The sequence below is a fragment of the Ambystoma mexicanum genome, chromosome 3q (genome assembly GCF_040938575.1).
Source record: "Ambystoma mexicanum isolate Mex_15411 chromosome 3q, UKY_AmexF1_1, whole genome shotgun sequence".
NCBI classification, from domain to species: Eukaryota; Metazoa; Chordata; class Amphibia; order Caudata; family Ambystomatidae; genus Ambystoma; species Ambystoma mexicanum.
In genome coordinates, this window is record NC_090926.1 from 623883952 (window position 1) to 623907695 (window position 23744).

Below are 23744 nucleotides of genomic sequence, written 5' to 3' on the forward strand. Positions count from 1 at the left end.
CAGCATTGCTTGAGAAGATATTGCTCAGACAGTGCAGTGAGAAATGCTTACTGAGGCCTGCAACCCAAATCCAGTCTCACTCCAGGAATCCTGGAGCGAGGCACTTATGTAAAACTTTTGCCCAGGCCTACTCAAATATCTTCCAAAACGCAGAATTGATTGCCGTTTTGTTTTGTTGACACAATTCGTGGGTTTCATTTCATTTGGGCCGGGATGGAGGGGCAGAAGAGGGATGGCCCAGGGGCAATGCACTTGTGTTTGAAAAAAGACTGCACCGAGCAGAATGTGTTCAATTCCTCGTCCTGCGCTTAGAGTTAGAGGATCAAGACTGGGATGAGTACAGTATGAAAAACGTAAAAAAAAATATAATTCCATTTTAAAATATGTAATTGATTCAAGTCAGAGTGCAAGTAAAACTCTCAAAAGATTACATGAAGTCGTGTAGCTACTAGGCAAATCCGTTCAGTTCGACAGTGGGATTGTCCTAAGCGTCAAACATGGCAGCAGCACCAATCAGAGCTATCAAAAAGATAGTCGGGTTTTCTGCCCATTTAAAGAAAGTCGTAACATGTGCAGATGTTTCATAATGCTGCATACATGAATTGTTATTTTATTTGTTCCTATGTATCTTTTTAGGTGGTTGCGGAACGGTGTCCAGTCAAAGGATCGAAAACAAAGGATCGAATGACCTTTTGATCGACAGTCAAAGGATCGAAAAAAAAAGGGTCATTTTTTAATTATTTATTTATATATATTTTTAGTTTGGGTTGGTAAAAAACATGTTTTTAATAAAGAAAACAGGGGGTTGGGAGGAACCCCCCCCCCCAAAAAAAACAACCCTTTTTTTCGGTCCTTTGAATGTCGGTCAAAAGGAATTCTATCCTTTTGTTTTCGACCCTATAACTGGCAACCGTTGCGGAACGCTTGTATTGTGTAGAACTAGATTGGTTTAGAACATAGTTTGAGCAAATCGGTCAGCATTTGCTCTTATGCATGCTAGGATTTCGCCAGTAAACGGATCGAAGCCTTAAGCAGCTCTGGATTTGACGGAAGAGCGTCTAGGTTCATGTGTGCTGCTGGCATACAGTGATTTTGTTTTCTTTGTATCTGACTTTGAAGACTAGAAACACCACGACCGCCTATTGATGCTCAATTACCATGCTCTGTTTTTAGAAAGCCGGTCTTCTAGCCCGGTGTCTGAATAATTGGACATGGTTTCTCACAACTAATTGTTCTGCACTCTCGACGATTTTGACATTGTAATTAGTAATGCAAGTCAGTTTATGGCAATCACAGGATCCGCAAATAGCAGGGGCCTTCATAAATGGCGTGACACGGCTGTGAAATCCCTATTTAAATCAATCACGGGGTATCCATCAGTACAACACACTGAGACAACCCAGCACTTGCCAGCTAACTACCCATGTCCGGAAATTGAAAAAGATGGTCACTGTGAGCCAGAAAACAAAATAAAACTGTCCTCGTTTTGTTTTCATATTTTAGCATTAATTTCACAACAATTACATTCAAGATACAGGTAATGCAGATATATAGTGTGTTGTGATCTGCAGACTAAACACACCAATTGTGAAATTCATAATAGCCAGCCATGCGAAATCTACTAAATAACCTCCGTTTGTTTTGCTATAGTCACCCTGAGTGGGACGGGTATGCCCAAACATGGGTCCTGAGCCTAGAGACCCAAGCTACTCCTTACTGATGAGGCCCAACAAGGCCGAAACATGTTTGGGGATTCTTGTGGTGTTGTGCGCTAGGGATGTGACAAGCAGTTTGGGCTGGACTACCCCTTTTGGGTTGGGACCAAGCCTGATATGCATATGGTCTTTCCCCTTCAGTAATGGCTTGGCAGGCCAAGCACGATGGTGTGGAGGGTTGCCCAGAGCAATGCCAGAGGTTAAGATTAATTCTAAATCTTCCAGTCATCAGCTCTTTTGTTTTATTGTCATCTGAAAACTAAACACACCAATTGTGAAATTCAGAATATACTTTATGGTATACCAATACAAATCCTGAATACCCACCCTCGGTTTGCCCCGTCAGTGCTATTTGTTTCCTGCCCAACCCCTTGCTCTGATGCTCAGAAACACACTGATATGCGCAGCTGTGTTTTTGGCACATGGTGATGTCAGCACATTCATTCCATTAACTAAGCTTTATAATGCAACACTCTAGCTTCTAATTTGAATTAAGCTAAGATGTAGTTAAGAGGACATGTTTTTCTGCCGCAAGAAGACCGGCCATGTTTTCTTGAAAACTATGGAGTTAGCCTCATAAAGATAGCAATGCCACACAAGCCTCTGTTTTGAAACACTTTTTTTAACATTCACTGGATAGTTGGCTAATGCAGTATTCCTACTTCTCCATGTTGTTTCTCTGGGACCTGAGATATCTTTAACACTTGTTTGCCAAACATTGTGAGCAAATACATGGGTGCTACCTGAGCTCTGTGTTATGGATTAGGACTCCCCAGGCTAAGAGAGACGTTTAAATGAGGTTGCTTTAATAGACATCCTTTCAAGTTACATATTAGATAATACACAATTGAGCAGGACCCACAGGTGCCCACCACCCAGGCTAACTCCTTCCAACTGATGGTCCTGGAATCGTTGGGTGGAACAACTGTGTCTCTACATTCCACATACCACTCATGACATCACTAGTGCACTCATGCAAGATACAACACAATAGCACTGAGATCTATAGCTTTTTAACACTCCCGCCCCAGTCTCTGTGAGATGCACTGGCTACCAGTTTTCTCCTTGTGAAATACACGCTGGGCATTATGTCCATTCAATAATTCCATAGGGCTGGAACAATTTTTCAGCAGGCTTGTGTGCTACATCAGTGGGCAACCACCCTCTGCGTTGGGATCTCAAACATCATGTGCCTGGTAATGCCTAGTGGGTTATGGGCTACCTTCTGTGGCTCCAGAGGTACGGAACGTACTGCTCTGAGAAATTGCCATCTGGCAAGGGTGCATTATTAATACATAAAATGACCCAGCTGATTTCTTCTCCAAATGGTAATCTGCTAATCAGATCCCCCTTTGTTGCCAACTCCATGCCAGAATCATAGTGTACTTGTTCCCCCACTGCATCAGTAGGCTGATCTGCAGAACCTGCTTTGCCAGCGGTACAGAGCAGGTACAAAGATCACAAGATGCCCGCTCGACCGCTGCAGCAACAGCACAGGGGTGGCATTTAAGATATGACCCCTGTACCAAAACTACTATGATCATGAGTACCCAATGCTGGTGGCGGGGTAATCTCTAGAAATAAGCTACGCCTGAGTTTAGGCATAGCACATGGGGCTATTTATGATCATGACGGCCACATCCAAATTGATATCAGACATGTGTCAGCTCCTGTGAGCCAGCTCTGCTTTGGAAGGTAACGTGTATTTGGGTCAGATGGGCCGATAGTGCCAAATGGCAGGACAGAAACCCAGAGGACCAAGCCTCTTTGATCCTCTTTTTGAGGGCCCAGTAACACTCTACCCCAGAGACAGCCACACAGCAGGCTGCTGACCTGGGTCCAGGTATCAAAGGAGCTCACCCATACAGGAGGAGCAGCCTCGCACCAGGGTCCTACATGTCCAAAGGCCTGTGTTGTCAGTAAGGAGGTGGAAGTAGAATAGGCAGGAGGGCTCTAGGCACTGGAAGAAACCTCCACCATCGTATTTCTCGCTTTCTCTTTCCTGTTCCCTCCACTTCCTCTGGAGCAAAGCACTTTGGGTGTGACATCAACAGGCCAAAGTCCACTTGGGCCGGGAGCAAGAATTCATCTGATAAAGCAGTCTAGCTTTGGACCAATCACTTGGGGTCTTGTGCCTTTAAAAGAAGGGGTGTTGCACCCCTTCAGCAGATTTGTTCAGTTCCTTGATGAAGAGACATTCTGAATAACTCACTGGATTCCTTTCAGAGAGTTGTACTCTCCAAAGACCTCAGCCTGAGGTGAAGAAGATCGTACAAGACAGAAGGAAGATCTGTCCCTTAACCTCTCCCAGGGAATATCGGGAATGACCAGTGCTGTAGACCAGAACCAACCACTCTGCAATGGATTGCCTACGCTAGGGGAAGCACATTATGAATGGAAACATCCTGTCATCTGGTTCTCTGCAGAGGCCTCACAGCAACTGAAGGACCAGACCAGCCGAAGCTCCCTGTTCTACTGCACCAATCTGGTCACCGCCGATGAGCATGCGCTGACATGTTTTCTCCCTCCGTCCCCACAGGCTAGCCTCACCATCACCAGGCAACACCAACGTCATCAGCTCTCCTCTAAGGCATGGACTCGGCAATGCAGCAACCTCACCCACATCAGCCTCAAGCCATCAGCACCCCCTCATAGTCCACAACACGGAAGTCGATGCTTGCCAACGTCCACTCAGCTATCACCCATGCAGCAGCCATCACCAACCTCATCATTCCACACAACCTTGATGCCATCGTCATCACCAAGACCTGGCTGACACCCACATCCTAGATGTCCTTGTTCCTGGTGGCTACAGCATCCAACACAGAGACCAGCTGAACAAGACAGGAGGAGGCCTCTCAGACATCCGCAAGACCTCGTGCACCACACTTAACATTGACAATATTGGCTCCTTCAAAGTCCTCTCCTGCCACTTCCCACTCTCCCCGACAGTCACCTTCCATCTCATCTACAGACCATCCATGCCCAACCCTGCCTTCATCAGAGACTTCACTGTCCGGGTCACCGCCATGTCCCCCACGCACGGCAACAACATTTTCTAGGCGACTTCAACCTCCCAGTCAACAAGGCCACCAAACCGATGAAGGAAGCTCTCCTCAGCCTTCTCAACACCCTCGGCCTTACACAGCACAAAAAATACCCAATGCATGAGAAAGGAAACATCCATCCTTCCATTACAGCTCACCCCTCCTGCTTGGCTGTTCTGATCACCTAGCCGTTTATTTCAATGTCCTGTACACCATCCCAGTCAAGCACTCCCAGCAGAAACCTCCCGGTGGAAGGCCTCACGAAGTCCTTGCCAACCTCCACCTCACATGGACCCAACACAACCATTCGAACTGCGACTCTCTACTGGAAGCACAAGCACTCAACACAACCCTTGCAGCCTCCATAGAGCGACACGCACCTTTGAAACAATGCACCTTCAAACCGAGACCATCTGTACCCTGGTACAACCAAGAACTCAACCTCAGCAAAAGAGTAATCCAGAAACAAGAGAAAACCTGGTGCCACTCCAGGACTGCATCCAACATGGCGCTTCTCAAGGAACACTGAGCAACCCACTGACAATTAATCAACATAGTCCAGGCCTATTAATATCAGAATACCATAGCAGAAGCACGCAACAAAAAAAGAGACCTCTTTAAAGCAGTCAAGTACTGCGCCAACCCACTACCTCACCCTGCCACACCACCCTGCTGCTCCTACCTTGGGTTATTTCTGCAATCACTCCCTTGCCACTGGAACATTGCCCTCCCCCTTAAGCACTCCCTTGTGCACCCCCTTCTTAAGAAGCCCTCTGTCGATTCTTCCTCTCCGGCTAACTATTGCCTGATCTCTATTATTCCTTTCCTGGGCAAAACCTGGAAAAGCTGGCCTCTCCCAGCTTAATCTTCATACTGAATCTCTTGGTTGTCTCCACAATCACAGGTCTGGCTTCAGAGCTGCCAGAAGCAGGGAAACTGCTCTCCTGAACACCTGCGAAGACCTGCTCTTGAGCTTTGACTCTAGCCTTTCGTCTGTCCTCATTCTTCTCGCTCTCTCTTCTGCTTTTGATACAGTCAAACATGCCATCCTGCTCAATCACCTCTGTGATAACCTGGGTATCACTGATCAGGCTCTGGCCTGGATGACCTCCATTCTCACTGATCATCCCTCTCGGGTCTAACTGGGGTCTTTACTCCCTTCTATCTCTCCCTCTACTTGTGGTGCCGCTCAGGGATCTAACCTTTCTCCTTGTCTCTTAGCACTACCTGGCACCTCTTGCCCACCACATCGCCACATTCTGCTCCAACTTTCAGTGCAATGCAGATGACACCCAGCTCTCTTTCAGGATCCCTTCAGCCGTTTCCTTCCTTCTCTCATACCAGACTTTCTGTCCGCCATTCAGGAATGGTGCGCCACCAATGATTTCTGCCTCAATGCCAATAAGACCAAGATCCTCCTCAATGGAACACCAGCTCCCTCCTTTCCTTTCTCTTTGGCCGCCCACTCTGGGCCCCCTTCAAGCTCCTACCTTTGAAGTTAAGAACCTTGAAGTCATCTTCGACTCCACCCTCTCCTTCTCTCCTCGCATCTCTAAGAAGTCAAACGATCAGCTGCACCTCCTCAGAGGTATTCTTCCTTTCCTCACTTTCCCCCAGAAGCTCAGTGTCGCCAGAGCTCTGGTCCTCTCTGGGCTGGACTACTGCAACAGTCTCTTTCAAAATCTTCCTGCTTCTACTCTCCGACCTCTACAACTTATCCAGAACAGGACTGCGAGACAAGTCCTTGGCCTGAAGCCTAGGGATTGTATCTCTCTATCTCTGAAATCTTTTCACTGGCTCCCTGTGGAGGCAAGGATCAAGTTCAAGACCCTTTGAATCATCCACATGGCTTTTTGGGGCCTGGGACCGCAATACCTCCAACTCTCACTTCCCAAACATCTCCCTTCTCGAGTGCTCTGCTCATCCACCTCAACTCTCTGAAGGTCAGTCGCTTTTCAAAGCAGAGAGTTGGGGGCAGATCTCTCTTTGGCTGTGGCCTCAATCTGGAACAGCCTCCCTGCCTCTCTCAAACTTGAGCAGAACTACCTCCGGTTCCGGAAGCAACTAAAGACCTTCCTTTTCGCTTCTGCTTTCTCTCTTCCTCTTCTCTGCTGATGCCCCGACTGCCCCACACACTGGTCACCTGGCTACCCTCTGAACTTGGACCCAGGCACCTGCATGTCTAGTTGCCCTTTGCACTGCCTCCTGGCTCCCCCAGCACCCTCCGCTCTGCACTTATAAGCCACCTGCTGGCTGCACTTATTGAGTTACCTGCACTTAGCCACCCGTTGGCTGCACTTGAGTTACCTGCACTTCTCCCCTCCGACATCCTCTCAGCATTCATCCTCAAGACCCTCCCCCCTAACTGGAGACCACCAACAGCTCCCTAACATAAGGCACCTTCCTATGAACTCTAAAGACAGGACACACCCTCCCTCTACTAAAGAAACCCACTCTGGATACCGACAACCTAGGTAACCATCTCCCCCGTCACCCATGATGCCACATGAGATGGGTAAAAATGAAATGACATTATATTTTATTTATATCGCGCTTGTACACAAGTGTTTCAGAGCGCAAAAGTGTGCTCTATCAAGGTGGACGTTGCACATATACATGGCATCATATCTCATTCAATACAGGGGATGCTTGTACAATTCCAGTTTACATGTTAAATCCTGGATTACAAGTCCCTGAATGAAAAGTTAAAGAAAGAACTGGGTTAGCATCTCCTGGATGGAATGGCGAATGTTGCCATGTATGCATATTGTGGGTAAAAGTGGTGGGAGACTGATGTGGCTGATGGGCAGGCCACCAGCCCCTACTTTCATCTATACCTCTCAACGTGTTGAGCCTCTGAAGGTGGTGAAATTAGATATTTTGGAGGGTGAGACCATTGAGATCCATAAGAGGCATTACGTTTGTTGGCAAGGTAAAGCTGTGCCACGAAAATGATCTGCTTTCAAACGAGTGAAATAGGGCTGGATAGACATGCTTTATTGTGGATGGAGCAGCGCAGGAGCAATCCTGACTGCAAAAGCTCAGTCACTAAGCATTATATTTCCACAGTGGGGTGAAGACAGACCTGTTCACAAGCATACTCATTTTTTTGCTGCTTTGATACATTGTTGTCTGCCTTCCCTATACCTCCCTCCTTCACTCTCCTTCCCCTGTCCTCGCTCTAAGCTAGCCCTTTATTTTCACTTTCCCTCTCATGTTCTTCCTTTCTGCTCCTCACTCTCTCTCGCTGCTGTTCTGTCGTCCTTCTTTACTTTCCTCCATATCGGCCCAGTCTCGCCTTACTCAGATTTACGGTCTTCCTCTTCTGTTCTTTCACCTTCCCTTTGTATTCTCCATGCCTTCTCTCCTGTGCATCTTCTTTTCTGTATCTTTTCTCACTCTGTACCTCCCTCCACTTTCTCCTCTCTCCCTCCCAGTCTGTCTCCTTTTCCTCTCCTACTGCCTCTGACTTTCTCTTCCCCATTTTCTTATTAGGTTATATGGTTCCTTTGCATTCTATCGTGTTACTCTTTTTTTTTGTTTCTGTCTCCTTTCTCCTGATATCCCTCTGTGTGCTTTCCATCCCATCTTCCCTTCTGCCTACCCCACTCCTTTTCTGTCTCTTCTGTCTCTCCCCTCCCATTTTCCTTCCTCTTGATACTTTCTTACTAGTCTCTTTCTATCTCAACTCTTTTTGCATGCCTCTTTCTTTGCCATCTATTTCTATCGTCATTAATTTATTTCAGCCATCTATTTATTTCTCACTTACACTTTTTCCTGCCCGTCTCTTTTCCCACGGCCCCTCCTGTCTATTCCTCCTATCGTTCCTCATTCCGTGGGCTCACTCTTCCCTCTAGTTCAATCTTTTTCCGCCGAGCCTGAAACATAAACCAGCACCTGCTGTGAGCACATAACCTGTCCGATCCAGCTGCCTACATGGTTGGTGCGAGTCTGCCAGGTTATTTGCTCACAGCTGCTCCGACCATGTGCACGCGAAGCAGACGGGGCAAAAGCGCTTGCTTCTGGGCCGAGGAGGAAAACAGCGCCCACCCTCTCATTCAAGAGAGCCACTCACACCACATGTGAATGGGGCCTGAGGCAGAAAGGCTGGACTTGCTGCACCGCCGCAAGAGAGCATATACATGCTGAGCGGCTGTTTATTTTTTGTTTTCAAGCTGTGGGACTTGCGTCCCCCTGGAAACAATGCCACCCCACATACCCACCAGGGTGGCACGCCCCACAGTTTGAATACCACTAGCACCTTAGTGTAACTTTGTGCTGGGAAAAGGTCAAGGTGATGGTCTCGGGATTTAATCGGTTGTCGAGAACCCCTACATTTCTTTTTTATGTTTAAATATTGTATTCAGATCATTAAGTATACTATGTTCACACAGTTAGCAAAACAACATATTGAGGACAATTTAAACATTTCGTACTTGCTAGAGCAAGGTGTTCATCTACAACACGTTTGATAACCTTATATGATATGATATGGCATTTGTAACGCGCCTATACACAGGCAGGGAGGGGGAAACAAGGGGAAGACAGACAACGATCCTACTAGGCTAGGTGTCATTTAGATCGCGCAAGTGCAGGGGTAGGGGGGAGGGAAAAGTGCAAGGGAAAGGTGAGGGGGGGGGGAAGTGCAGTACATGGTAAGTAGAATAAAAAATAAGTAATAGGGCCAGCTGGTGGCAAGTGCAAGGGAAGTGCAGACAAGTGCTGGGGATGTGGGGCTGTAGGGATACAGACAGTCCCGCAGTGCAGGGGTTGCCAGGGAGGCAGTGCAAGTGGAGAGTGCTGGGCCAAGGACCGAGGTCGGAGAGAGTCGCCCAGTTGCAGATTCAGTGCAGTTTCAGTGAAGAATTTAGCAGGGGAGAGGGAGAGAGAAAGCAGAAGCAAAGAGGAAGGTTTTGAGGTGCTTCCGGAACCGGAGATGGTTCTCCTCAAGTTTCAGGGAGGCAGGAAGGCTGTTCCAGAGGGAGGCCCCTTCCGCGGAGAGAGATCTACCCCCAGCTCGTTCGTTGCTTCGAGAAGCGGCTGACCCTGAGGGAGTTGGAGACGGATGAGCGAAGGGCTCGGGAAGGAAGATATTTAGGAAGAGAGAGTTGAAGGTATTTATGTCCCAGGCCCTAGAAGGCCTTGTGGACAATGCAGAGGGTTTTGAACTTAATCCTCGCAGCCACTGGGAGCCAGTGTAGAGATTTCAGTCCTGGAGAGATACAGTCCCTGGGTTTGAGGCCAAGGACAAGTCTCGCAGTCCTGTTCTGGATGAGTTGCAGAGGGCGGAGAGTGGAGGCAGGCAGATTAAGATAGAGGCTTTTACAGTAGTCCACCTTCGAGAGAACCAGGGCTCGGGAGACAGTGAGCTTCTGGGGGAAGGAGAGGAAGGGAAGAATACCTCTGAGGAGATGCAGCTGGTAGTGTGACTTCTTAGAGACGTCAGATATATGAGGAGAGAAGGAGAGTGTGGAGTCGAAGATGACCCCGAGGTTTTTTGCCTTGAAGGTAGGAATAGGAGGGCCAAGAGAGGCTGGCCAGAGAGCTGCAGGGAAGGAGGGAGTGGGTGTGCCGATGAGTAGAATCTCAGTCTTACTGGCATTAAGGCAGAGGTCATTGGCGGCACACCATTCCTGGATAGCAGACAGACAGTCCGAGATGAGGGAAGGAGAGGAGGAGGCCGAGGGTAGCCTGAAAATGAGCTGGGTATTGTCCGCATAGCACTGAAAGTTGGGGCAGAGAGCGGCAATGCAGTGGGCAAGGAGTGCCAGATACTGGTTGAAAAGCCAGGGAGAGAGATTAGAACCCTGGGGGACACCACAGGTAGAGAAAAAGATGTCAGAGAGGAAGGACCCCAGTTGGACCTGGGAGGGACGATTGGAAAGGAAAGAGGTCAGCCACGCCAGAGCCTGACCACTGATACCCAGGTTATCACGGAGACGGTTGAGCAGGATAGCATGGTTGACAGTGTCAAAGGCAGAAGAGAGATCGAGCAGAATGAGAACACACGGAGTGTTGGAGTCGAGGTTCGAGAGCAGGTCCTCACGGATGTTCAGGAGAGCAGTTTCCGTGCTTCTGGCAGCTCTGAAGCCAGATTGATGGTCATGAAGACTACCAACAGATCCAACAGATTCAGCATGGAGGTTAAGTTGGGAGATGGCCAGTTTCTCCAGGAGCTTGCCCAGGAAGGGAGTGATGGAGATTGGGCGATAGTCGGGCAGGAGGGGTCGGAAGAAGATTTCTTAAGAAGAGGAGGCACAAGGGAGTGCTTAAGGGGGGATGGGAAGACTCCAGAGGTGAAGGAGTGGTTGCAAAAGTCAGCCAGGGCAGGAGCCAGGGAGTCGATGTGGTCCTTGATAGTTTTGGAGGAACAGGGGTGAACCTGTTTAGACGAGACTTTCATAGATCGGACTTGTCTGGAAACCTCGTCAGCAGAGAAAAGGGGAAAGGCAGAGAAGGAGGGAGGAGGGGTGGCTGCAGAAGGGCCGAAGGAAGAGCCGGGAAGAGAGGGATGGAGGTTATAGGAGGAGAGTGAGGACAGGATGTCCTGAGTTTTAGAGATGAAGTGAGAGGCCAGTGCAGAGGGCCTGGGAGGGGACAGGAGAGGTAGAGACTGCAGCAGGGTTGGCAAGCTCCTTGCAGATTTTAAAGCGTTCGGCCGAATTGTTAGATCCCGCAGAGATGCAGGATTGGATAAGGGCTCTCTTCTTGGTGAGAACGGAGAGATGGTATTGCCTTTGGAGCAGGCGGCAGGCCAGTTTGTCAGAGGATGAACATGAAGCATGCCATTTCCTCTCTGCCACAATGCGCTTGCATTTTATGGTGACGAGATCCGAGTCGTACCAGGAGTTTCATTTGGCTTTGGGCTTCAGGCGGATTCTCATGACGGGGGCAAGGATATCAAGAGTATCGGATATAGCAGAGTGGAGCGTGGAGAGGGCTGTGTCAGGGTCTGAGTCAGCCGAAGGGGGAGGGGGCGAGATAAGGGCTCTATTCTTGGTGAGAACGGAGAGACGGTATTGCCTTTGGAGCAGGCGGCAGGCCAGTTTGTCAGAGGATGAACATGAAGCACACCATTTCCTCTCTGCCACCCTGCACACATAAATGCTATGCACTAATGCATGAAATGAACATTGAATAGAACTCATAGTTGTATGAGGCATTTCTGATAACAACATTAAGTATGAAGAACAACACACAGGACTGACATGAACAAAAGGAAGGGCACATTAATTATTAAGGTATATTGTACCAGTGACATAATTTTTTCCATTAACTGGGCATTGCATTTCCCAAAAAGTCCAGAAATGATTGCCATTTTAACTCTTGCTTGTGCTGCAATCGTGGGGGACACAGCATTGCATTTTCCCATTCTATGGATGTTGCATACTGAATTCCACCATCATTTGAAATGTTCGCCTTTGAGATCTTTTCAGTTGGAAGTAATAGTCTGGATTGCTATGGCAATGAAGAGATCAAACCAATAGCATTTATTCTTATCAATGGTAGGTTGGATGACTTTGCTACCATGAAATAGAACAGTAAAGGAGAAATCCAATCTTACCTTAAAAAATACACTTGAGAGACTCCCAAACCTTTTCCCAAAATCCTTTGTCATGAATACATTCAAAAACAATATGTTTGAAAGTCCCTGGCGTAGAAAGGCAACTCGAGCATTAGTCACTCCGGGAGAGTTCACCCGAGAACCGCTAGATTTCTAATGTCATCCTGATTGGTAGATGATAGTCACGGCCATGAATGAGACTTGGAAGGAAGTTTAGAGGTCAAATTTAACAGGCCTGGAGTGAGAACACACTGGCACTTTTCCTTGTTGTCAACTTTGGATGCAACTACAGTCAATGCCTTTTGTTTGCTGATCTCATGTATTTGTTTGTGTGTTGAATTTCCCAGAATGGAAACATGAGATCTTTTTCCATGATATGAGCGACATCTATGGCTTGTGCTTTCAGCTCTATAGAGTGGGAAGGCAGCAGATTAATCCGATTGATCGCGAGATATGACCCAGGCATGTTAGCCCAAAGATAAGTTGGCTGCTGTGTTTTGGACTCGCTGGTGTTGGAATGTCTGGGAAGTGTGAAATATGCAGCAGTCCGGGTGGGAATAGGTGAATTCATTTATAATAATTTTGTGTTTTATTTTGAGGCAATCAAAATCCTACAGGGCCCTTAGTAATATATGAAGTTTTTGGCTTATTAACAAATTTGGGCATTGCATGTGGCATTTGAATTGATAAAGATTTCTATATTCTGGACCTTCTGTAAAGGGGTAGGGAACGGGAATTTTGCCACATTTTTTAGTTCTAATTTGATGGTTTGGAGTGAAATTTATTGACTTTGGTTTTGTATGGGTTCAATAGTAATTTGTTTGAAAGCCATTAAATCACTAACTTCTGTCATGATGTTGACCAGTTTTTCAAGCTTTTCTTCAAGTTGCACGAGTATTTGGCTAACACCGGCACACGTGAAGAAACAGAGGCTGAAGGAACTGATGAGTTTAGCCAAAGGTCTGAGATAGACATTTAAGATTAGTTGGTATATTATTGAGCAGTACCGAACAAGCTTTTAGTAAAACGTTTCGCAAGATTTTGTCTCACAAATGTAGCCTGGGTATTTCTATGCAGTCCAATGACAGCCCGAATCTTGAGCCAACTCAAAACGCTTTGGATCAATAATCATGGACTTTGTCTAGTGATGTGGCTCAGCCTTATTCAAGGTTCTTTGAGTCCATGTCTCTGATGAACGGTTGCAGTTGAGCGATTATTGCTCTTTCAAGTAGCGTTCCTGGGCAGGGTAACTGTGAGGTAGGGCAGGGATTTCATTTTGTAGAGGGTGGATTACCATATGTTTGACTGCAGTTGGGGCAAGACTTGCAAGTTGTGAATTGTTGACTAGTATTGTTGGATTCTCAAAGACAAGGGGTCTGAGTAGTTATTTCTACTTCAACAAAGACTAACAGTATTCTGTGGCCTTTTGCCAAACATGTTTTCTGTTTACAAGAGATCTGAGAGAAAGGAAACACACTGCCAAGTGGGACTCACAGAGGACATTTACTCTACAAAGCCCATCAAACTCTACTTGTACTGTAGTCACATCTCAATCTGTGTATTGCTTTATGGGCTTTTAAAAGTTGCATTGACTGCTTTGTCAAAGATATATTTTTGATGTGAACAATTTTTTTCAATCTTCAGACGGACCTGGCAAACCAGTACATTAAAGCTGGCATGAAGAATGTGGGCACGGTTTTCCTCATGACTGATGCCCAGGTGGCGGATGAAAAGTTCCTTGTTCTGGTGAATGATTTGCTGGCCTCAGGTATGTTGTCCAAATTTCTGCTCATTGTTCAGTAACCTATTATATATTGCCTCACCCTTAATAGGCTAGTGGATCATAATTGGAGCTTTCCAGTGGGTCTGAAGAAAACTGTGGCTCAAAACTTGCAAACGTTTACCCATGCACCAAATGTTCATTGTATTTATGTATTAGCATTTTTAAAGCGTGCAGCAGCCCTTGGGCATCGTGGCGCTGTTACAGAGAGTCTTGCTGGTTACAGAGGATAAAGAGAGCTTGGTGATTATAGAGCAAACTGAGGTTACATTACATTTTAGCGATTCCATAGGATGGTGTTTACATAGCCATCAGAGGATACATTACATCTTGGCGGTTCCATAGGATGCATTCAACTTAGTTACCATGTATGCTGTATGGGGGAGCGGAGGTGCTAGTTGAACAGAGTGGTTTTGAGGGATTTGCGAAAGGTGGATGAGGAGGGTTCAGCTCTGAGTGCATTGGGTAGTGCATTCCAGAGTGTGGGTGATATGTGGGGAAAGCCAATGCCTCCGCTGTTTGCTCTTTTGATGGATGGAACGTGGAGTTGGTTAGTGTGGTGACTTCTTTGAGGGCGTGTCGAGGTGTCTTTGGATATGGTTTCTGATAGGTAGGATGGGGCAGTGAGATTGATGCATTTGTGCGTTAGGGTGAGAATCTTAAAGTTGACCCTTTCCTTTACTGGGAGCCAGTGGGTGGCTCGCCTGTCCTGGGAAATGTGGTCTCTTCTGGGGATGCAGAGGGCTGCGCAGAGCCCTCTGCATGATGAGATATGACTCCGTCATATCTCATCACGAACAGCCACTTCTTAATGGAAACAATACAGCGTTTGTTCATCTTTCTCTTCCCTTTCAATGCTGCCTTTGTGACTAAAATAAGTTTGTTTTGCGGCTGAAATGGGCGTATCTCTTTTTTTGAGGGGCTGTCTATTTAGCAATTTCCTGCTATATGCTTCAAGCGCTGTATTTGTGAAAGACAGAAGTAGTGCCTTGATGTCAAGGTTATCACCGCATAGTCTTGACGAAGGAGAGTAGATCAGCACTAGAACGCTCCTCTTGAGTGCACTCGCTGCAATAACTGTCTGTAGTGCACAATGTTGTAGTTGGGGTTTGGGACCTAAGTGCTTGACTTGGGCAAAATCATTGTCTGGACTACCAACCAAAAAATCATTCTCTGGACTAACTACTTAACATTTGTTGATGCTTAACATAGCCACTCCTACAAAGTAACACTGGATGGAAGTCGGGACAGCAACAGTAGCAGCGAGCTCCAGATTTCAAAGGCGAGCATCAAATGTGGCCAGGTACTGGAGTGGACTGGGAAAATGGTACTTCACTACTTACAGTATCAAATATCCTTTCTCCAGCCCAGGCACCACTCCACCACAGGAAATGCGTCCAGTGACTTCTTCACTTTCAAATAAGGCACTTGCATTTGAATATGGACATAGAAAGAAAATGCAGAATGTCAAGGACTAGCTGTATATTCATGTAACATTCCTGAATCCCGCCCATAGTGACTGTTACAACACACTTGGCATTCATTGTCAATGTCTTATGTGCCTTTGGGTCCTTTATTTAAATGTTTATATCAGTTCATCATTCATCAACTCTAATAATCCTTTACTCTTTCTTAAAACAACACTTGATTGTATTAGATCCAAACGAAAAAGTCTCTCTAATACATGTAGGCTCTTCTAGGGTAAACCTTATTGAATCAATGGATTATCCATCTCACAACTAGACTTTTATCAGATTTATTCTGCATCCACTTGCAAAAATAATTTAGAAGAGAACTGCCATTATACAGGACAATCCTGGTGGTGGTACCTGGGCTACAGCGTGTGCCTCTGCTATGTATTTCTCTGATTGCCTGCTCCATAAAGGAAGACATAGTTCTGGTGTCACTCTAATGCAGTGGTCTACACTCTTTGGCTCTCCAGATGCTTTGGACCAAAAATCCAATGGACCCTAACAAGCATAGTCAATGGTAAAGGCTCATTGAAGTCATAGTCCAACACATCTGGTAAGCCACAGGTTGCAGACCCCATCGCTAATCCATTTTTGGAATTATTTTGCCTAACAATCGGGGACCTTTCTGCTTTTCGTGTTCTTGTAGGGTTTTGACTCAAGTTTTCATCCTAGCAAGGCCTATTACCAAGCCTCAGAGAGAGTGACTCTGTTGTTATGTCCTCTGCCTTAAGAGTTTTTTTAACCCCTAAGGCAGAAATACCCAAAATAGATCTCATAGTGTTCCACACAGTGTACAAATTGGATTTTTCACCTGTGTTATATAGTTCTGAATGTTGAAATCCATTTTACCTGGCTTTTTGACCCCGTTGTCTGTTTCTGCAAATGGAGGTTGTATATTTTTGATGTGTTTTTTTCTTCATTTTTAGTGTTTCACCAGTTTACTCAAACTTTAACACATAATTATACATATGTAGGAAAACATACATTCATCACATAATATCACATATATTACATTTACTTTTCCTAATATTACAGTCACATACACCTTAGTGCATATGGTCCACCTCTCCCAAGGTTTTATGGATAGTTAATAAAAATGTAACTAATGCAATAATTAAAGCTGTTTCTTGCTCCCCCATCAAATGATTCCTGAACCACTCAATGTTCAGATAGTCATTTTTATCAACACATTTCTTAAAGTACAATAGTCGTATTGTTCTTGTGACCAGACAGCTAGATGCTCAATGTTTGAGAGACTCCAGACAATTCACATTCTTACACAATCTACAAGAGCAATCTTTTTTCTCAAAATGTCTCACCCCATGTCTCCAAAGTGCCTAATGTGGTTGAACCTAAGCCTTATATGTACAAATCGATACTTGCAATTTGGGAATCTTGCCACATACCCTGGTAAACTCAGATATGGCCTGTATTTCTTAGCCAAATCAAACAGTATTTTAAAGTTACCCAGTAGGTCTTGATCACCACTCCACTGATCAAGTTTAATGTTCCTTTACACCCGACCCAAATTGTCAATCAGACAATTTTGAGTCAATCCACAGGCCTCCAGAAAACTCTCATACTTAGTGATGAACTGTGTAAGTGGCTTCCATGAATTGTCTGTCAATACGGATTGTACTTAACTCTTCAAACAAGGATTGTTTTGAAGGGTCTAAGATTTTTCTATAGAGACTTAATTTGGCTTCTTGCACTATGACCTTCCAGGATACCAGCCTCAATTTGTGACGAATCACAACAACAGGAGTCATGGGAGGAAAGTTCCAGAAGAGTCCTTCCATTCTCTCAAGACTCTTCCAGTCCAATGTATACAGTTCAAGCCTTCAGGGTCTATGAGTAAGAGACAGACACAAAGCTGGCATGTTGATTGGCAAAGACTTTTATTTACAACAGAAATGGGAGGGCATGAGGAATTCCTAACTATCGCTACTGCTAAGAGGGATTTCCCTGCATCAACAAAACATGCTAATTAAACTGTCTGTGTCAGAATGTCCTAGGTAAAGTTTGCTGTGTTGTGTCCAAATCCTAACCTGTCCCTCGCAGACTAAACCTAATATAATGTGACAAGGGGAATGTCTTTTGACTGCTGACCTGCAGCCCTGCTTTGCAGTTCAACACAAAAGTTCCAAAAAGGTGTAGCAAAGCAAACCAAAGTTCCACAAGACTCAAGGGGTTGATTCCCATTCCCCATAATCTTATCAGCTTTATCCAACTTTGGATCTGTGTCGTTAACAGTTGAGACAAGTCCTTGTCTTCTACTTGATAAACCTTACTCTATGGTCCTGCAACAATGAAGAATGACCTGGACATCTTTGCCAAGCCGGGTTGAGGGCTCCAGACCCTTTTCTCAGTACCACTCCTCTTGGCACGCTCTACTGCCAAGTTGGGTATTTAACATTCCCGGATTCACAGTTCTCTTCCTTTGTATTCACTTTCACCCAAAGCCTTAGTTTACTCTACTGCCAAGGTCCCCAAGTATCCCACGTACACACAATCTATGTATTCCTCTTTGGCACAACTTGGGGTATACTTCCCCAAGCTGGGTCCCAGACCCCCTTCATGTTGTTCTTCACAATATTGTCTTTCTCTATTCTCTTCTTGTTCCACAGCCTTGGTTTACTCTCCTGCCAAGGTCTGTGACTGTTACTACTATATGCACAGTTTGCATTCCCCTCTCCTCCTTGTCGGGGTATGCTATACTTATCTGGGTCTCAGACCCACTTCATTGTTAATACACAATGTTTTCTTGGGCTGATCTTCCTTCAATCCACAGCCTTGGTTTACTCTCCTGCCAAGGTCTGTTAGTGCCACTTATATCTGTACAGTTCATATCCCCCTTTGTTACTGGTAGGGTTATGCCTTCTTTACATGGATCCCAGACCCCCTTCACTTGCTTTGTAAAATTAGTATCCCCTTTGTTACTAGTAGGGGTATGCCTTCTTTATCTCTTCACCTGACTGCTCTGCACCGATGAGTATTGCCTTTCTGCTTTGTTTCTAGACCCTTGTACTTTCTGGGTCTTCCCAGCCCCATGAATAGCCACCCTTGTACCTGTAGGGTCTTGGCTGTCACGTTCCAGTTGGTCATGGGTCACCCAAGTGCTTTGGTGGCTCTCCTGCCTTCTCAGGATGCTCTCTTTTCTTCTGGGTCCCTTCTCTGCAACTTTCTTCCGGGTATGCTGCGCGCTGGCAACATTGGTAACCTTGTCTTGCCTCCGGTCTGCCTTCTGCGTCGCGGGCCTCTGTGGGCCTGTTTCCCTCCAGGACACCGTCTGCAGTTCTGCACTCAGGATCTGCACGTCTCGTGTCGTGTTCTCTGTCCATGCTGGACTGAAACTGAAGACGACCTTGTTCTCTATTTCTCAGAAAAATTGCCCTTAAAGTTGATGACACGTGTTTCGGTCCTCCAAGGACCTTTTTCAAATCAGGGCTATTGATTAGTCTTGTAGTCATGTAAGATGCCCCTGTCACATAATGTGAAAAATGAGCTTCCATATGATCATACGCGCTTATTCTGAACAGCAGGGATTTACCCCTTTGACATATGGAAGCTCCCTGGCTACATGGAAAGGGACAAACCCTTGGAAAAAAGGGACAACATCTAAAGATTCATCACAAAGCCCATAGAATATATCACCTTCCTCACATATGATCTGATTACTAGTTGCAATGTAGATTTATAGCATTTTGTAAGAAGGTTCTTACTCTGTACATATAACAGAGCTAACTTTTGTTTCAATCTAAAAGTATGAATTGTGAGGGCATCATGAAGAAGGACACAGACAGCAGATTCCAAATATAAAACAACCAATTTCATTAACCTAAATGTCAGGATGGAAAAAGGCCTAACTTGCCCTTTGCTAAGGTGGGATTTCCGTACCTAAATAAAACTAAGGATAGTCTGAGTCAAATAGTTGAATTTAGGAATCTGTCTGTGTCCAAACCCTATAATTGCCCTCACAACTATATCTGTATAATGTGTAGGGATGTTGGCAATCAAAAGAAAAATAGTGTTCAAGACAAAGGTTCTGTATCTTCTGCTAGCTCGCAGGCTCCTCTGAGCTCCCTTCCCCAAATGCAAAATAGTTCCACAAAGAAAAGTTAAAAAATTCCCATTCTTGGGTTTAGGATGCAATAGTCTTGTTCAGATCTCAGGGTTTCCTTCCCCCAAGTCAGGACTCTGGATTCCCTTCCCCAAGTTCCAAGTTATATTGTTATAAAAACCTTGAAATGCACGACTCGGGGTTTCCTTCCCAAGAACCAAGTTATGCACTTCAAACAACCTTGAAATGAATGTTCCTGGTCAGTACTGGGGATCGAGGGGGTTACCTTCCTGAATAGCAAGTTACACAGTTCAAAGAAGAAAAAAAATATCCTTGTCTCCACAGGTCAATTAATGTTGGTTTCAAATATTTATTCAGATAATTTGTAGCTTTCACACGGGTTGAATATTTCACTGCAAATGAGGCTTCAGTATATTTTTGTTCACATGTTCTTTTCAAGTTATTAGATTTCAGCATACATTCATTTTTAGCACTATAACAAATAATGATCCCCTTCTTGGGTTCCAAATATTTTAGTTCTGTTTGGTAGTAAGGTTTAACTTCAATTTGGTATTGTAAGGAACTCATGGTGGCAACAAGTAAGACAGACACAAGTGATCACAGTTCAAGGATGTTTATTGAACAATGAATGCTGTATGCAGGTTGGAAAAAAATGCCTAATCAAAACCTAAATCTAAGATGGGAGCAAGAGTCGAACATCAAATGAAAAATAAGGCTTTCCTAGTAGCGTTGTCAAATAAAATAAAAAAGGGCCTATACTAAACCTTTTGCCATACCTTACAACTAATACAAAAAGGGTGTGGGATAGTTTTCAAGAAAAGAAAGAAGTGTTCTCAAATAATATGTCGGGATGCAGTAGCCTGGGTCTCCCTTCCCCACGTTTTGCGCATGGGGTAAGGTGGAATCTTGGAACACAGTACAGTCTCTGGCTTCTCTCGCATGAGACAACAGTCCAATGGCAGCTCTCAGGACCATCAATGGCCACGTCTCATTTCTTTTGAAAGTCTCTTGCCTTCGAGGGCCTGACGTGTTCAATATGCAAAAATAAAAAAAGTTCCTTTAACCAATGAAAGTTCCTTAGGTTGATAATGGTTCACTCCTGGGTCTTCCTCTTCTGGGCGCTGACTCTTTTAATTTGTTAACCACAGTTCACGTAGGGTGATGGCTTCACCCAATGGTCCCCCTCTTCTGGGCGCTGACCCTTCACTTATCGTAGTCCTCAATTTACATTTCAGCTCTTTTCTCTGTGAACTTTGGATGCTAGCTTCACCCCTAGAACTCCCTCGGTCGGGCTCTGACCCCTCTTGACTGCCAGTACTTTGGTGATGGCTTCAACTCTGTATCTCCCTCGGTTGGGCTCGGATGGTTCTCAAATCTCAGCCAGATCTCCCTCGGGCAGGCTTGCACACTACTCAAATCTCAGCTGGATCTCCCTCGGTTGGGCTCAGATCCTTCTCATTAACGGGATTTGTCTTCCCTCAGTTTCTCCATGTCTTTTCAAACACTTCTTAATGGACATCCCTTGGCCGGGTTCACGTCTGTCAACACACTGTTTCTCGGGACTTTAGACTTTGCCCCTCTCGTCAGCATCCCTGGGTACACTCTTGCCAACTACATATTCACAAATGTTCAATGTTAACGGAATTCACTTCCCTTACTTTCTCTCAGTTTGTAGATTGAAGTCTTTCGATTGTACAGGGACTTTACTAGACCTCCTGTATGACCACTTTGAGCTGTTTCAAGTGGCCCTCCTATGGCCTTCTGGTATCTGTAGTTTCGCACAGATGGGGATTGACCAGAGTCTTTTGAGTTGGCACTCACATGGTGCCGGTCTCCCTCGGCAGCTGGTCTCCCCTTTAACACTTTTCACAGTTCATTAAACTTGGTTCAAACTTGCCATTTTGCGATTCTCATTCACCACAGCCCGGCTCTTATCGGTTCTCCCCTCTACTCACCAGCTGTGATGAACCGCTTGGTCTATTCTTTTCTCTTGAGTCAAGGCCTGTACCACGGGTGCAGGAGTTTCCCTTGCACATGCTTATCGGCATAGGCTTACCCGGTTTACCGTTGACATCTGCTGCAAGACACTTGCTCTATTGTCCGCGGTCTTATGTCTTTCTCCTCGAGGGTTCTGCGGACCTGGTATGAAAAGGGTAAGGTTACTTCTCTCCTCGCCGCCCTTTCGAGTTCTGCCACCTTTCTCCTTCGCTTGATCTGCCACACCTGAGTAGCGACCTCATAGTGCTATCTGCTGTGCTTGCCTTGCTCGTACTGTGCTTGCTTGCTCCACCTTTTATCCTTGTGGGGAAAGGAAAGAGCCGTCACGTGTGTGTGATTCAGGTTAATTGTCTGACTTTGCCTGACGTTGGGGTTGTGACATGTCAGGTGAACAGGATGCATGTTAGTCCATTTTCTGCAGGCTCCGACTGGCCTATATGGCAATAGGCCCATGGGCGAACCAAAAACGCAAAATGCTTTTGTGGGCCGTTTGTTTGGCCAATATGGGCCAGTTTGATTAATTACTTCAATATGCGGCTAATAGGTTTGACCAGTGTTGCTGGATACATATTCTTTAAAATGCACAACTTGCATCACATTTGATCAAAAACTCCCCCTTGGGTACTATTCAAACCGTGTCACAAAAGGAATGAATTCCCATTTGCAACTGTGGGCCACTTTTTCGCTGGTGCCGGAGACAATTTCATGCCCCCATACGACCCTGGTTTTCTGTGATGTACCAACGTGTTTGTGCCAGAAAGGGTGGGGGTGGAGAGGAGGGTTAGAAGTATCGGGTTGCCCTACGGGGAAATGGTGCTATTATAAGAAGGGGGTCAGTTGGTAGATTGAGAAGGATTGGAATGACCAGAATTGTGAACAGAACATAAGGGATGATGTTAATTGTAATTGTTGGTCACTTTCGACTGCAAGTTCAGAAAGTGACAGAGGGACGGGATGGTAGGGTTTGTGGGGTAAACGGGAATAGCCGGGATCATGAAATAAACAAGGGGGGTTGTGGGAACTGTAGTATTTTACCTGAGCAGGTTGAGAGTGCGGAAAATAATAATCGGAGGGACGGGTAGAAGAATGATTGGGAGTATTCAGATAGGGAACATGAAAACAGGTTTTTTGGAAAAGACGGTTTCTGAATGTGATGGGGTTTGAGATCGTTGGTGATTGGTTCTGTACAGAGGGGCTATTGGATTTGGGGAGGAGAGATTTAATAGGAGTAAGGGGGGCAGATGTGGCACAGCCCATAAAGGTTTCAGAGATTTCACCCTCCTCTTCCCCTTCCTTGGTAACATACTGCATCTCCCTTTGGGCATTCTTCTAAGCATAACCCTAGGTGATCTTTCCCTGCTTGTTTGACTTCAGGGTTGGGATAAGAGATGGCCAGTCCTTTTGTGGCCACCTGAATAAGGGGTTCCCGGATCTACGTGGGTGAACACCCTCAGGAGTCTCACAGTATACATAATTGTACTTCTTGCTTATAGTTTATTTATGGATTTCAAAGGTTTTAAGTCTGTTCAATATGTATACGTTTCACTTTAATTGGATGGCTCAATGTTTGGAGACCTTCGAAAACGCAACCACTCTGCTACAATGTATTCCCATTTATTTGATAATTGGCAATGAAAAGGTTGTAGACGTTCGAAAAACGTAATAATCTACATCACACGACTACTCTGCTACAAGGTATTCCCTTCTGTTTGATGATTGACACTGAAAATATTGGAGACATTCGAAAACTTGCTAATCCTCAGCACACGACCACTCTGATACAAAGTATTCAGTGAATAATGAAGTTCACACACTTGCGCACTGGGTTTCTCATTCACCAGAAACCAATCAGTCGCTTTAAGTGTTTGTGCTGCAGCGCAAATCACAAGGCCTTCTGCCTTCAGTGTCAGGGCTCCGATTCCTGCCCCTGAGACACTCCTGTGGTCGTCCTCCAACCCAGGGGAATGAGCACTTCGAGTAGGAAAGAAAGGGACAGCCTTCTCGCCCAGTTCCCTTCACCTTTTCCAGTCTGCTTTAGGGAGTCCCAACTCCCATGCCACGCTTGACCAGCTGCAGGTGTGGATAAC

At 45.6% G+C, this 23744-nt stretch overlaps 1 protein-coding gene across 2 annotated transcripts in view; it reads left to right on the top strand.

Moving 5' to 3' along the window:
- DNAH9 (dynein axonemal heavy chain 9) overlaps nt 1–23744 on the top strand; it is a 1527051-nt gene that overhangs the window by 898760 nt on the left and 604547 nt on the right. For both annotated transcript variants that reach the window (XM_069654516.1, XM_069654515.1), the window contains exon 45: nt 13971–14094. In XM_069654516.1, the coding sequence (XP_069510617.1) occupies nt 13971–14094 (124 nt within the window). The remainder of the gene's footprint in view (nt 1–13970; nt 14095–23744) is intronic.